This window comes from Poecilia latipinna, unplaced genomic scaffold, assembly GCF_001443285.1.
Source record: "Poecilia latipinna isolate Pla-1442-1.1 unplaced genomic scaffold, P_latipinna-1.0 Scaffold402, whole genome shotgun sequence".
NCBI lineage: Eukaryota > Metazoa > Chordata > Actinopteri > Cyprinodontiformes > Poeciliidae > Poecilia > Poecilia latipinna.
In genome coordinates, this window is record NW_015113018.1 from 540,798 (window position 1) to 557,854 (window position 17,057).

The following is a 17,057-nucleotide window of genomic DNA, read 5'->3' on the forward strand; positions in this document are numbered from 1 at the left end:
TCAATCATCGGCCTATAAAATACTGGGGCGGGCCACATGTGGCCCGCGGGCCTTGAGTTTGACACATGTGGTCTACATGTTTACTTGGTGTCTGTGCAGCTTAAATATTCTACTTATATTCTCAGCTGCCCATTTGGCCACCATTGCACTTGAATTTAACAGAATACCACCATATAATAATAAAACTAAATGCGAAACTGGATTATATCTTCTTTAATTGTGCTTTTTAGGTTTGTGCTATCATCAGTGGAGTCATCTGACAAAGCAGAGCCGGTTATTCACTACACAGGTTTATCTACAGAGGCTGTGGCAAGCGATTTAAAGGCCTTCATACAGTACTCTGTAACACTGGAGGTAGGTACCCCCAGGAACAATGTGCAATATCTTTAATTATTTAAATCTGGCCATAACTTGAGCATTGTTTCTCCTAAAATTAAAATAAGGTTTTGTTCTAATCTCCAGGCCTGCTCTTCTGGGGGCTGCACCTCCAGCCCTCCACTGTATTTTCTGACAGCCACTGCACCACCACAAAACCAGTCTGCTCCCAACATCACTGCTACTGGACCTCATACACTGCATGCTTCTTGGGTTCCTCCAAGTCAGCCCAATGGTATACTTCCATGTCTTTCTGTGCTTACTTTGTATTGAGTTCCTTTATTTTTTTTCTACAGAATACAGAACAACCCCAAACATTGTCTGTCACTGTGAACAACTGTAAAAAAAAAAAAAAACCTGTGTAATTTCAGGAAACACAAGCACTTATCCAGTAATAGGGATGTTTGCATTCTTTGTTCACACTGAATAGGAACAACACAAACACATAAACTCCCACACACTCGCAACACACACACTGAACTGAGAGTGTCTTTGGTAAATCCAGAGAGCTTTGTAGTAGCTTTAAGGGTAAGTGTCAAACAAAGCTGTAAAACCTGAGTTTCTCCTTGTTTTCATCTCTTGTCTTTTTGCTCTTATTGATCATATCCCTCCCTACTGCGCCCTGAACTCACATTAGTTGTTTTATTGTTGCACCTTTTTCTATTATTGGTTTAAAAACAAGTTGTCTCTCTTTTATTTCCCTGAGCCAGACTCAGTACTATTTGTCTTTGCCAGCCTTGAAATTTTACTGGTTAAGATGGTGTGAATGGAGAAGAATAAAAGTAGTTTTTTTATCATCCAAGAATCTAAAGTATCTTCAAAACTAGTGGATGGCGTTGGACAGCAAGGGTCTCTGGTTAGCAGACAGTTTTGTAATGAAGTATCCTCTGACTGAAGATTGTTGCTGTGTGATCGTCTTGTGTCTGTCCAGGCAGCATAGAAACTAGGATCTTAGTTTTTGGAGGCATGGCATCATTATTACTAATGTTTAATATACTGATTTGATTTTTCTTTATTCCTGGCACAGGTGTTATCACCAAGTATGAGCTCTTTCTCCGTGGACCCCTGGAGTCAAAGAACGTCTCAGCATTTACCTTCGAGACAAGAGTTTTCTCCAGCTCTGGTTGGCTGGATCCAAGCGCACTCCCAGAACAAAATCCAACCAAAACGACTACGTTGTCCCCTCCTGAAAGTAGTACCATTATAGAGGGTCTGCAGGCATTTTCAGCCTATCAACTAAGAGTTGTAAGCATCAACAGTGCTGGAAATGTCACATCAGAATGGACCACAGCACACACCTTGGAGGGAGGTTCGTATCCACTGCTGTAACTTTCTAATATTGGAGCTCAATATGCTCTCTTTCTCTGTGTAGACATAACAGAGCAATATGTAAAATAGACGTGTTTTACGTATTCCATAAATGGTTAACACCTTTCCATAAATGGTGTTAAAATCCTCCTCATTACAACTGCTAAGAGTTTCTTTACCTCAGCAGGTAAAACTACCAGCTAAGTGTTAGCTCAGTACTGATCTGAGTAATATGTTGGCATCAAGTTTGACCTTGTGATGATGGATGACTTTGTATAGACTCTACAAGTTGGAAATATGTCCAAGCAGAAGTTTCTCTCTTGACAGAAGAAGGTCATGAACACTCGCTGATTTGTGAGAAAGCACAGTGTGAGAAAATATTCCTGGACCAGATAAGAAATAAATTCTCCAATGGGAGTCTCTTCTTTACACCACCTTAATGTAACAACTCAGAAAGAAGCCAGACCATGAGAAATTTCCACTAGATATGCATCAGTAGGTGTCAACTATGGAGAAGTCATCTGCTTACAGAATGAAATAAGGTAATAGTTAAGAAATTTTAAAAAAAAGACAAAAAGAAAAGGAAAGAAGGGTAACTGTCAGATTGATTGAAAAAAATGGAAAGGGAAATAAAAAGTGCATGTGGGGGAGGGGGAACTCATTAAGGTATTTGAATTTCAAAGAGATGATATGGCTCATTAGGACTAAATGATTGCCTCCAACATCACTCTCAGCTGTGTGTCTGGATAACAAGCATATGATAACACGATTTCAGATGTGAAATGTGTGTCAGGGATTTAGCACATACATACGCAGGGTGGATGGCAGAGATATGACAGTGGTTATGTTGACCATAAATCACATTTCATAGCATATTTCACAGTTTGATGCCATCAGTGGTGAAATAAAGAATTTCCCTCTCTAATCTGTCGTGTAATTGTGGTTATCGCAACCGTAGAATTGCACAATACTCAAAACCACTGAGTTCACATAAGAATGATTTGTCCATGTTATCTTTGCTAGAAAGTTCTCATGTTGTATATATAATGAAATTACTGAATTTTCAGTTTTAAAGAGAAAAGATAATGTGATGTCCTATTTAAACTATAAAATATTAATAGAACTGCTCTGGAAAAACTTAAGAGTCCACTGCACTGATCCCCATTGAAAACCTCCTGGTTATTCCCCCAAATATTGATTTCTGAACTCTTTCTGAGTTAAAACATTAGTATTGTTGTTTCTAAATGAATATGAACTTGTCTTCTTCGCGTTATTTGAGGTCATTATTTTGGATCATTTCTCTTTTTCTGCAAATAAATACATTTTTGCTTGGATTTTCAGAATCTAATTTTAATTTTACTCAAACATATAATTATGAAACGTAAAATCAGAGAAACTGATACTTTTAAGTTATCTTTTAATTTTTTTTCCAGAGCTAAGATAGAGAATATGAGATGTTTGGTTTCTGTGTTTTTCTTCCCTACTTTTCCTGCTGCTTTGCTGCAACTTATGGTTGAAATGTTATTGTGTCCATTTTCAGCCCCTGAGTTTGTGGCTCCTCCAGATGTGTCTGCACTGTCATCCTCCACCCTCAGCGTAACGTGGAACACTACTGAGGGCTACGGCATCATTGCTAGGGGACAAGTCACAGAGTACAGAGTCAGCTTAATAACTGAGCAAACCACCAACCCCTATGCTCCTCCAGTCGTAAGTCAGGTGAGCTCTTCAATGAAAAATATTAGATATGATGGTTTACACACACCTTTTTAGTCCAAATGTAAAAATAAGAATATAAAGTTTTTTTTGAATGGTTATTCTATTAGCTGTCATTATGAATGATCTTTTGATTCTAAATATTTATCCTGTTTTCAGGTCTTGCATAGGATGGAAGCATCATCACGGCCTGTTCACATAGTAGAAGGACTGAAGCCATACCACACTTACAACTTCACGGTCACACTGTGCACAAGAATGGGCTGCATTACGAGTCTGCCAAGCACGGGACGGACCTTACCAGCAGGTACAACAACAAGATGTCTTGACACAAGCTCAGTTATATTTTCTGATGCATACTTAAGGGTTCATGCCTTCCTAAAGGAAAAGATGGGCCTTTAAAGGGGGCTATTATGTAAAATAAACTTTTCTGAGCTTTATTTCATGTTATAATGTGATTCCCTCATAAAAAAAACAAAAAAAAAACATAACTGGAGTTCTGCTTTGACTCTTTCATTCATGTTTGAGGAATCTCCTGTGGCAGCCATTTGGGGGTGCCTAAACGCTTGGTGCTGCATATTTCCTTAAAACTCTTCAATGGAGCTGCAGTTTCCAGTTGATGCTTCTGCCTCACAGAGCTAACCTCTCTCACTCAGCTCCTCCAGACGAGCGGCAGCAGCAGTTAGAAAACACCTGCTGAGTTTTTAGTACAAACTATTTTTCAGTCCAACGCTTCTAAAAGTTAACGGCATCATGAGAAACATTGTTGTGAAGATGTTTTGAAGGTGTAGAACTGGAAAGAATAGGAGCCTCTTAAAGAGACAGAGGCCCAATTTAAGGCATCACATTACAAAGTCAAATTTATTTTAAATCAGTAGTATGCTACTTTAAAAGTATGATTTCTACATATTTATTAATACTGTCACTATTTTGTGACGGTGTAATATGAAACAGATAATCTGCAAAATGATCAAACTTCTCCACCTCCTCACACTTCAGATTGGACTAAAACAACCAATCTGCCAACCGACTTGCAACACTTTTCAATTTGATATCACCTTTCACAGAGTTTTGTTAGATCAGTTGATATTTTTGGCTGAATCTACAGCTAACTCAGTTTTTAAACATTCAGTATTGTCACATATGTCTAGTGAATCCAATATCCAACAGTATGTAATTCTTGTTTTTTCCATCATTAGCGAATCACTTAAGGATGTGTTATAACAGTGGGAGGAACTTTAAAGGCACATAATACCAGAGAAGCTTGCCAACTTCATGCAGAATGAGCTTGACTGGGGTGCAAACAAATTTAAATATGGCAAACAAAAAACACAAATACATAGCAGTTCAAAAAGTAAATATTGACATCAACAAAAGTATTTCATGTTATATAGTAATGATATCATGTAGTGCAACAAAGCTTCTTATCAGCACACTCAAGCACATTAAGAAGAGCAGTCAGTCATTGCATGCTTGAGCAGTGACAGCATTGGTCATGCTAACCAGAGGGGATATTATGGTGCCAGCAGTAAAAACAATTTACTGTTAATTACAAAGAGAAAAATGTGGCGTAGCACACACTTCCTGCTGGTCATGAATCAGACACACACAGAGTTAGAGAAACACACATACTTTGTCTCTCTGGTTCTTCTCCGTAGATTAATAGCCCGAACAGCATTTAGATGGTTCCAGAATCGACGCAGACAGACGTAAGATTGTTTTTAGTAACTTCATTAGATTGTCCATCTATAATCTGCAACAACATCCTCCATTTTTATGCAGTTCACATGTTAATTCTGGCTTTATTTGTCTTATTCACTGATAGCAAATGGCAGTATGAGAACTTGTCCGCACGACACACACACATCCATCTGTTATCTTAGGATTTCTAAGCTTTCTCATTGTGCTGTCTTTTCAACAAAGACAACAGTTTCAGGTAAACACACAATGGATGCAAAAATGATGAAAGAAAATACTTGCTTTGAGATTTCAACCTTTGAACACGTTTAAGAGCTAGACTGCAAATATTTCTGTGTTGCTCCAGTAGTCATCCCTCATGTGTAGAGCAATGAAAGATGTCTTGCTTTGTAATTGGTCGGCTGTTTAAATGTATTTTTAATGGCTACATCTGTTGACACAGTGACAGTGTTTATTTCAAGCGATTTCCAAAGACTTCTCTTGACTGTAATACTGTACAATTCAATATGGCATATTGTACCCAGTTGACTCATTCAATGTATTTTTAACAGCCACATCTGTTGCCACAGTTTTCTTTCATCTTACGCCAAAGATGTCCCTCGATTCCACTGTAAGAAATGATAATGGCATGCTGTTCGGTAGAGTTTGCTTTCTTATTTGTTACTGTCTTTTATCATAATAGTCTATATACCATGTGCTTCTTCTCTGGGTGTTTGGACATTGTTATAGCAGATGTCATGGTACCTCATATCTTATATTTTAGCTCTTAAATTAAAGCCAAATCAGTGTGAAATTTAATTTATTACTTATATGAACAATATTGGATTATGAAACGTTAAGCAAGTGTCGAAATATAATATTTAGGTTTCTATATACAACTGTAAGTTGCTTGAAAGTTTTGTCATTTTAGCACTGTGAGATCTCCTGAAACAAAATCTTGTTCTGGTGAGATTGATCCTCTCGTTGAGTTGTGTGTCTGGTAAGACGTGCTCGAGCATGCTGCAGATGCACTGATAAATGTCCCTTACATAAGCCTGGACCATTAGAGTCAGCTACCATCTGCTGTAAGTGAGGAGACGACATCTGTGAAACCGCTGGAATTACACCGAAGCACACGACTAAATGTTTGAGCGCACATGGTGGCGGACATAATGAGACAAGGAAGGAGATCTCCGTCGATGTGTGTTGATGCATTTGCCATGGTTTCGATGGTGTGTGTGTCTCCCTGCAAAGTTATTGATCACATTGTAAAGTAAGTGGCTAATCAGGGACTGATTGTGATGTTTTATGTATCCTACATCCATAACTGCTTGTTCTACAAGACATGCACACAGAGAGACATACACACATACACGCTTACGTTGTAACACCACTCAACAGAACAGGAACTTTATTGATTTATGCATAATTGGCCTGAGGCCCTTCCTGAGAAAAGAAATATGCAAGGCAAGGGATCACAATGTCAATAAGTGGTGTACTTATGTGCATGGTGTAGCTGTCTGCTAAGAGCCTATTAAGACATGGCAGCCACTGTAAAAACAGGAAACACACCAACACGCCTGGACATTTGCTCATGGGAGCCTTTCCGTGATTTAACTGGTTCATTACCATGTTGACAACTAAAATTAAGCTTTCAGGTGAACTGCTAGCTTACTGCAGGTGTTTTAGTTAACTCATGGGAAGACAAGTGAGTTTCATCAAAATGTTAGTACCATAGTACTGAGGAAAATTTTAGTTGACCAGCAAGGATATATAATAGCATTATAAATGACTATACATACATATATATATATATATATATATATATATATATATATATATACAGCGAGCATATCTCTGTTGTAGTTTGGCAATTTAACTCTGCTGTCATTTGGTACTTTATTATCCTATGGTGTGCATCCCTACTTTGAATCAGTGAGCAGTGAAGTCTTGATTGTTTTAAAGTTGACAACTGAATCTTGGGTGTTGTGCTTGCAGTCAATTTCTGCAAAAGCTGACACTCAAGAAACGTCAGCAGAAATATAGCTAATATTGCATCATCATTTTGTAACACGTTATTAGACGATTGACTTGGAAAACACAAAGATTTGTGATCTGATATGATCAATATAAATCCTTCACTTAATTATATGCCTCCACTTGCACAAATTTATTTCCTGTTGGTGTGATTCCTGTGTTCATTGACATGGGAAAAAAGCATAAGGCCAATTATGTTGCCTAAAATTGGACCTTAAACCCTAAGATGGCCAGCAAATCTGATACAAAGTAAAATAACAGAAGTGAGATCCAGGTCAGCAAAGCTAACGTTGCTCTGTTTTACTGGTTCATCATCATCCTCACCTTCTCTGCCTAAATGGTTTTGTGTGTGTTAGGGTCTCTCTGGTGAAGTAGTAGAATGGCACATATTTAATATTAAAGCTAGACTTTTGCCTTCTATTGAACCACTTGTCCAACAGCTATTATCTTATGAACAAAAACTGTTGGTTTTAATTCTTTAAAGCTGAACTTCATGTTCTATTAAACACTAACTTCTAGCTTTTATTGATGTTGCGTAGAGTTTTTACCTTTACGAAAAGAAAATCTGCTCTCTACTGTTCTGAGCAAGCTGCCTGTTGCCACATCTATATTGTCTATTGCCATAGCTCCATATCAATGGACTGGTTCGCTATTGGTTTGCAGTAATTTATAGCTGGATGTGCCTAGATTAGGTGTCTAAAACGAGCTATCCACTTCCCTTTTAAGTGCTCTATTACCACTCACACCAACGATGGTCCACATGTGTCACACAGAGCTAATTTACTCTCACCACAGGCCATTTAAACAATTACTGAAACGAACACTGAAACACAGTGATGGAATGACACTTAATGTACACACATCCATCCCACCCCTATACCAGTCTATGACATGACATGTTTCTCTCTCCATTATTCTACCTCTCCCTATATCAGTCAGTCTGCAGCTGATTTATTTATGATACACGATAAAATTATGGCTTGTGTTCGGCCTGCTATGTTTCAAAGGGACATTTAATTTAACATTTAAAGTGAAGGGGGAAAATTAAATGGATGCTTCATGCATGAAAGCAGGATTTTTGTCAATGCTGGACTATGTGAGGGAAATACAATCAATTTAAACGTCATGATTAATTAAAATTGAATGGCAAACATTTTTGGTTAACTACAACAGCAAAGTTTGTCAGAATGTTTTCGAATTTAAATAAAATTTTGCTTAAAAATGCTGTTTGAGGGACAGGAACTGAATCATCCAAACAAAATGCCATTTGATCTCACATTATTATTATTGTTTTTTACTTTTTATTTTCAATAACTTCCTTAAGCAAACATATACACATGTCCACCTTTGTCCCATTGCATATTTTGCATCTTAACATCGTTTTTTACACAGACCATTTAACCTACATAAAGTTTACAGGCTTTCTAATCCGGCTCTGGCTTAAGTCATCTATCGATGGAGGAAAAAGGCAAACAGAAATACATTTTGATCTCACATTATTAATGTACATTTTGCATGATTTATCTTTTCTCCCACTTCTTTTTTCAGTGCCTACAGGATTGTCTTCACCTCGATTACATCCTGTAAATGAAACCACCATTCAGATAGACTGGGATCCTCCAGGTCAACTTAATGGCCCAAGCCCTCTTTATCAGGTAAAATAACTGGTTTACAGTTTATTTAAAAGTTACCAGATGCTTTATTTATTTGGTTATTTGCTGATAAGAAATGTAAATGGATTTTTTCACCTCTTTGGTCTACAGTAAGACATTGTAAATAGTTCCTGCAGAGATTAATGACACAGATTCTCATTAGACGTTCTTTTCCTATGTGTTGTTAAATTAGTGCAGAGTTCAGAGAAAGTCTCAAATAACTTTAATGATAATCTGTTTATTGTAATGATTGACATTTATTGTTTTGAGTGACGCATTTCACATCCGAAGGCAGGTGTGCTAGGAATTGTTCTACATGCTTAGTAGAACCACATGGTCACCTTTTAATGGTCAGAGATTTTAATCCACTTGAAAATAAACTTATTACAAGGAATTCCTTATTTATACGTCTAAACTCTCAATGATCTTTCAGTTATTTTATTACTTGGTCTTTTTTATTATTATTATTTTTTTTTTTACACTTAAATGTTTCAGATTATCCAAAGTTTTATATTGGAGAAAGATAATCTGAGGAAATACAGACAACAGTTCTCAAATCCTGATTTAATTTAGAAGAAGCTATTCAGAATAACCTGGCATGTGTGGAAAGTCCGGCATCCTCTAAGTCTGTGAGTGAGAGCTTGTTGGCAGCAGCTGCCATCAGTTGTTTTTCATAACTGTCATTCTCATTAGTCACATGTTGGCCCACATTTCTTTACAGAGTTCAAAAAACATTTTACACAATATATTACATTAATACTTTTCTCTTTTACAGGTGGAGAGAACAGACATATCGCTCTCTGACCCACTAGAATCAGTTATCAGAGGAACTAGATTTCCAGGGAATGGTTATTACGAGTTTCCCAGTAATACTCTTCCCACCAACGCTGACTTTACAGGTAAGGAATTACGTCTAAATTATTTTGCCAAATCTTTAGTGAGATTTATTTTTAAACTATCCAGTCTTAAGAGATTTAGAAACCTTTTGGATGTTTTAATTTGTTGGACGCAGTACAAATCCACACATGCATTGGTTGAACAAAAATAATGAAATTTTTCTGCACTGATTGTCCTCAATTTGTCCTGAGTTACTCTTTGTGTTTTCTGTCCGGTTTTAAGTCTTAATGATAAGAAAAATTTATAGGGGGGTATAGACTTTTTTGAGCCTCCTATATTGTTTTAATGTCATTTCTTCATCAAAAACATACCTGGAGTGTTTGCTTTGATTCTTTCATGCATGGTTAAGGAATGTTTGAATTTCCTGTGGCAGCCACTCGGTGTGCAGAAGCCCTCGCTCTCACAGTGCTCCACCTATTTACCCAAAGCTTCTCCTTGGAGCTGCAATTCCCAGACGATGTTTTGCCCCCACACAGCTCCACCAGACTAACGGCAGCAGCAACACCTGGTGTAACTGCAAGTCTGTCGAGCTTATCAAAGAAACCACGTCTCAGTCCAACACTGCTTAGTACTGTTATAGTATTATGAGAAGCTTTGTTGTGGCATCGTGCTGAAAGCAGCATGTTGGAAAGAGAAGGAGCTTCTTAAAGAGACCAAGGCCAATTTCAAGATGTCAAATTATGAAGTCCAATTTATTTTCAGTCGTGTTTGATGTACACAGCATTTTTATGGCAACTGAAGCTACTTAATTAACTGTGGTATAAAATGCCACTGTGTGCCTTGAAAAGTACAAAATACCGCCTCTTTAAAACCATTTTGGTGTTCTTTAGATTGCGAGTACGGTTGCATACACATACATGTATTTTTATGTTCAGGTCTTTACAGAGCAACTTCTGTCATACATTCCTTTAGAATGACTTCCCCAGTCAATCTTAAAGGACAATTATCTTTCTGTTTACCAGCATCATTAGAGGGTTGAGCTGCACAGCCAAACATGTTCTGCTTCATCTGAGAACATCACCCAGTCTGACGCTCATAATTAATGACTGCTGATACTAATCAGTAGGATTTGAGCATGCAAAGCTCTTTGATGCCACTTGAGATTGCCTCCCTCTTTTGTACAAACTAAGTATCACCAGTTATATTTGTCTCTGCAAAGAGAGATATAAGATACATTTTAAGGTTTAAGTTATGTGATAACATTAAAACCGTATTAAATGTCAAAAATTGAAATTGGATCATTGGGCAATAAGACTCTTTGAAACCAAGTGATAATGTTCTTGTTCCATTGCCATTTATTTATTTATAATCCTCTAAAAGAGAAAGTTGTTATTGATGTCCACAAAATCATCCATAAAACATGTTTTTAATTAAAACAAGTATTTTTCAGCAATTAATATCTATATTAATTGTAAACATAATTTGCACTGTCTGCAAGTAATTTTAATATTTGTTTATGCTGAAGAATCCATGATTAAATTTAGATTTTTGTAGACATATTGTTTTGTCTATTGGAAATACATTTATTTTCCATTTTAGACACTAAATGACTATTCTGCCGTGTTTCTCCACTTCACCCGGTTGTCGTTCGGCACGCTTGATTTAATCCCAGATCAACAAATTACATTTTTGATCTCTTCCTTGTCCTTATGGAACTAAGGTAAACAGTTTCTTTGAACACTGCCAACAAACTGATGATGATTTTTGTTATTGAGACATGCTTCTTTGCCCCCTCCAGTCTCCTCCTTCATAAAGGGTAATGGATCAGACAATCACTTTCAGACCGGATCTATTCTGGACCATCAATGTGTCGGCAGTCCTCAAACCGTCGCCCTTTTACAACCGTCAATACTAATAGCATCATCTGCAGACAATTATTCCCATAGAAGCGCACGGAAGAGCGAACAAATCAAAGCCAAATTGGATTATGAATGTAATGCAGTGTAAGGCCCCCTTGAGAGTCAATTGATCACAGAGGAGAGATTCGTCAATCGTTGATATCTCGTGGAAACCTTGTAACTCCAGCAATGATAACTATACAACTGTAACTTTTTTTTATAATTACTAAATTGCTGTAGTTTTGTGTCTTTTGCGTTGACCTTTCATTACATTATTAATCTTTGCAAGTTAAACTTCTATTTTCAATTAATTTTTCTAATTTAAATGCACTTTTGTAAGCCTTGAAGCAGTGGCTCCACCAGTAGCATTTGGTCCCTTTGAATTGTTTGTGGACTCTGAAGTAGAAAAATCAAAATCCTTCTCTGTCAACACTGTTGTCTCTACATATGTAGAGACAACAGATGTTATTCATTTGTTGTCTCTACTAGTTCTTAATGCGTGTAGTTTTATTTCCAAAACATGTTAAGGATTCATCCTTGAGCAGGGTCAATATTGTGCATGGTAAATCCTATTTAAAGTAAAACAAATTCTACCATTTGAAATTTAATAACATGTACCCTTTCACCTGTTGTTTAATGGTCACTTTGCTAAAATTATTTTTGGTCAAATAGGCTATTTTCCATGTGCAATTACTGCGATCGGAGTGCATGTTTCCATAAATTAAACCCGTTCACTTATGTTTGAAGATGTTTCTTAGTGCCTGAAAAGGCACTTGAGGTCAGCATTGGCCACACTGAATCTTACTTTAGATGAAACAGAACAGTATGTAATCATGCTGTGATATGAATAACCTCTGAGTGCCCGTTTCCATAAATGCCTGTTAGTTCATTCATCTTACCTATTTGTATTCCTGCTGTACGACTTCCTGCTCTTCATGGTTGCATTTGAATTAACGACCTTGTGTGTCTCGGTTAGGAGTGACATATGCTGTTCTTTGTAAAATAATGTACTTAAATAGAAATGGATCTCGGTCTTCCTCTTTGTAATTCTTCACATTTTAGGCATGAAGTGGGTTAATTGGAATGGGGAAGATGTCCTGCTTATATTTTGTTGCTAATCCAGATGTATTTCTTCAATCAGCAGTTAATGAAGTTAGATGAAACATTACACAAATACTTTGGGGAAAAAAAGGGAAAAATAAATAAATGCAAGAACAAATAGACTTGGATAATTTCCAGACACCTCTAATACAGCGCACTGTACTGCAGCAAGTGAGCAGGAAAGAGGGAAATGTTAAATGATACAAATTATTTTTCCTTAATTAATATGATTGATTGCTATGCACTGACGTTGAGAGGAGAGGGGGAGAAACGTGTGAAGGGAAAGTTTGCACAGACATCATTAGTTTTTCCCCATTTAAAGATTAATCAGAAGAGGCTGGGCTCTTTAATTCTGTCATTTGTATATTTAATGGGCTGCTGCAGAATCTATGGGTGTAATTAGCTAGCTGCCGCGCTCTCATTAATACGCCAGGCTCTGATTAATGCCAGCAGAGAGCTAACATGACTGGAGTTATTCAGGTTATGTTGTGTAGATGATTACACACAACCTCCGCTGTTTACTAAGACAGAGCGAGGAGAAACAATGGGCATGAAACAATATGAACTAATAAATAAAACTATAATTGCAAATTGGTCAATATTTCGACAACTTAATGTTACAAATCACAGTTATGACAAAAAAAACGATGTTCCTCATTTGCAATATTAAAGCTGAACTCCATCTTGGATGATCACCGAATTCATAGTCACATAACTTTCTTAATTAAAATTGAATTGAAGTGTGGATATTATCCCTTATAGATTTATAAGTTGTTCACAAAAAAACCAACAGATTAAAGATTACATAAGTTTGTTTCGTATTTTACTTATTCAGTTCAGCTGAGTTCTTCTCCACATAAAATTCATTTTTGCACTGTGTGATTTACTGTAATCCTTTATGGTTCTGAGATTGAAGTTTTAATTTTATCATTTGGAGTGATTAAGGTTTTTTTTTTTTTTAGCCCTTTATAAACAGCTAATATATTTTTTTAATTGTTAGTTACTTTGGGTGTCCAAACCTGATGGGAGCTGCAGATTTGACACATAAAAGAATCTACAGAGGCTCTTAAAAGTCTACACACCTTGTTAAATTTTCAGGTTTTTGAGACTTTAAAACCGAGGTGATGATTAATCATTTTATAGCCCCTTTTCACCTGCAATGTGACTTATATGATCAACACTTCAATCAAAATACTCAAAAGTGACTTAGCAGATAAAGGTGTATATAAAAATGGCCTGGTTGTGCAGGTGTTTAATTTCAACATGCAGCCCTATTTGTCCTGTGTGTGTTTGTAATATTTCCTCATTCTGTCTGTTTAGAATCAGTTTAGGTCTATTCTCTTGTTTGGCCAACCCAAAACTTGATTTTATGTTTAGCCAACCTTTTGTTGATTTGAAGCTCCTAAGTGATAAACATTGATGTAAAAACATGTCTGGCTATGTGTTTCTGTGAAGATTTGTATTGTACAACATCATTGTGCTTGTGCAGTTGCACTGTGTTGTATGCATGAGTGTTTGTGTGTTTGTGAGAAGCTTTTTTGATTGTACTGTATGTGCAACACAGTCACCTGTCATGGTGCTTGCTCAGGTTTGTCTGCTGATGGCTCCAAAGTGGTTGTCAGTGTGAAGTAGCACAAGTCCTGTGGGAAAATCTGAAGGAAGTCATGCTGAGCATGAGCAGTGTCACTAGATGCTGTACGTTTGACATGCTTGGCCAACATCTTGTCTAGCACGAAGAATCATGCAGGGACCCAAAACACACACCTTATCATATGCAGTAATATGCATTTATCTCTGATATGTTTTGATTCTGATAAAATATATAGCGGTGTACTTTTCCCTTCAGATTTCTTCATTTTTTTGCCTTTTCCCAGACTTAAATACTTCAGACTGTTTAACAAATTTTTATCAACAAACAAACAGAATCAGAGGAAACACATAATATAGTTTTCAAGTGATAATTTAGCTTCATTCCTTCATTTTCTGCTTCTTTCTGCTGTGGGTTGTGGAGAATGACAGTCCATAGGAGGATGCATAAATTTTATATAAACATAAATTGGTTGTAAAGTCTCTTGATGCAAATAAAACTAACTGAATATTTTAAGGCACCCTAAAACTCTCCATGAAATCATATGAAATGACTCTTACCTGTCTTACTGCCACCTTTATGCCTGAATATGTTTTATTACTGCCATGTTTTACAGTCCTAAATATTTGAGTGTAGCTGATACAGTATTTTTCTGTCAACCCTGCCTTATAGCTTCCGCTAAAGTCTAATTTCCAACGGTTTTGCTACATTTTGATTGTATTCAGACATCCTCAGCACCTTCTCTTTACTGGTGCAATTGATATTTTCTATTAAGTTTTAGGATGGGTGCATCTCTATGCAGCTGTAGAAGATTAAAGATCTTTCTGTTGCTGCTGAAGGACAGGGAATACTTCACATGTGTAGAGCTGTCTAAATTTGTCTAAATTGGTATCTGTATTTGTCTTCCATTTAAATAAAGGCCAACATCACAGCACATTGTCTTGTAATATTTTCAGATGATGTAATGCTTATAAAGCAGGATTTACTTAAGCAAAGCATAAGTCTGAAAATGTTTTGATGGTGATTGCAGGTGAACAGATACAGCTTTAGACTTCCTCTCACCTGTAGCTGGGCTGTCATAATGGGCTCTTGATAGGAGAATAAAGACGATGCAACAGATGGAAGAAAAAGTGGGAAAAGTGAAATGCAAAGTTGGCATAATCTCCTATGTATTTATGAAGACCAAGCAGGGACATTTATTCATTTATATTCCTTTATTTATTCGTTATAGCAGTTTCTGAGCATGTTTGTCTGTTTTATTGAAAGTACCTGGAAATCTGTATGAACTAGACATTCTGAACTGCAGACTTAGTTTCAGCTCAACAATTAGAATATACCAAAAACGTTCATTACTTTTTGTTATTAAATTCAACAAGTGAAATTCATGCCTGCCTTATTTGTCAATCCTGTGATAATTTTGTTACCAACCTCTGGTTTTGATAAAATGAAATTGATCTTAAAAATAGTAACAATGTCACTTATTTTTTGAACTGAAAATGATACTTGATCTGTTCTTAGCAGTGCTGTAAATTTATTTAGTAAACTTCACATGCACATTTGTTTTAAGTAAGGAAGATTTGAGTCAGCTGGTTCCTCCTTGGATTATTTATCTTCAAGAATCAAGGCAGGTCTTACTTGCTTACTCAAGGACCAGTTCTGGGCAGGAAAAAGTCAATGTATTGAAAGTCACACCCAGTTTTAAACAATACAAAATACTTGTCAACAGCCTTACAATAGTGGGTCAGTTCATAGCATTATATAGTTGTTTTTTTGTCCTAAATGGATGCAACACAAATGCATTTCATACAATCCATTACATAATTGGTCCATGTCCCGTATAGATGCTTCATTGATGCACTTCATTATCAATTTATATTATCCGGACAGTGTTCTGAACAATATGCACAGAGAGAATGATGCTCTTTGTATGCGAGAGTAAGAATAGATAAGCTGGCCAGAGTACTTTATCTGCTGAATGCCCTATCCTGTCAGATTTGACCCAGCTGACTTTATTTATCTAAAACACAGGGTTACAACTGAGGCTTTACATATTTCTTTTCCCTGAAACTGGCAATTAGAAAAGTATTCATGTCCCTCTCAATTCTCCCTCTGAATTACAATTTTTCTACCTCAATAATCCATCCTTTCACACACATTAAATGTGTGAAGAAAATGAATCAACAGGTCATGAGCAAATTAAAACCCCACTGTGTATAGAGTCAAGTAAAATCCATTGTATAAAATGTTGTTAAATTTAAAAACCTGAATATTAAAATTGCATTTTAACAATTTAATTGAATCATAGTGCCAACTTATCATTTGATAAGCAATAATAAGCCATGTCCGTCAAGGATTTAACCCTTTCATGCATAGTGGTCACTAGATTGGACAGCTGTCTAAAAGCCATTTTCTTGTGCTTCTTGTGGATTTTTATGTTATAAATGCACACAGACCATTGAAGTGGACACTAATGCATCATAAAATGCACCATCAACTACTGGCCATCAGCTGCAAATGCAAGAAATTATTTTTGTTAAATTCAATATGGCCGACAGACAACAAAGCATGCCGCCCGACCCGGACCCTCCTTCTACTGCTGACGACTCTTGCAGGTAAAAAAAAATAAATAAATTATTGTGACATCAGATAACCCCTAAACAACAATAACAATACTACTGATGTATTTTTCAAATAACAATTTTGTATTTGGAGAAAATTACAATGGATCTCCTAAACGAAATAAAAAAAAATAAAAATTTACAATTTTTTTTCCTACCTTTTTTATGCCTTAAGAAAATTAAAAAATTGGAGAAAAAAAATCCTGACACAAAGGATCATAATTCATGAATGAAAGGGTTAATTCAGTGTGAG

General features: G+C 36.4%; 1 protein-coding gene across 3 annotated transcripts in view; it reads left to right on the plus strand.

Annotated features, from left to right (window-relative positions):
- The window catches only part of ush2a (Usher syndrome 2A (autosomal recessive, mild)), a 211,267-nt gene that overhangs the window by 57,950 nt on the left and 136,260 nt on the right, over nt 1-17,057 (plus strand). For all 3 annotated transcript variants that reach the window (XM_015037369.1, XM_015037367.1, XM_015037370.1), the window contains exons 23-29: nt 231-354; nt 463-610; nt 1,403-1,684; nt 3,224-3,399; nt 3,556-3,703; nt 8,659-8,765; nt 9,538-9,661. In XM_015037369.1, the coding sequence (XP_014892855.1) occupies nt 231-354; nt 463-610; nt 1,403-1,684; nt 3,224-3,399; nt 3,556-3,703; nt 8,659-8,765; nt 9,538-9,661 (1,109 nt within the window). The remainder of the gene's footprint in view (nt 1-230; nt 355-462; nt 611-1,402; nt 1,685-3,223; nt 3,400-3,555; nt 3,704-8,658; nt 8,766-9,537; nt 9,662-17,057) is intronic.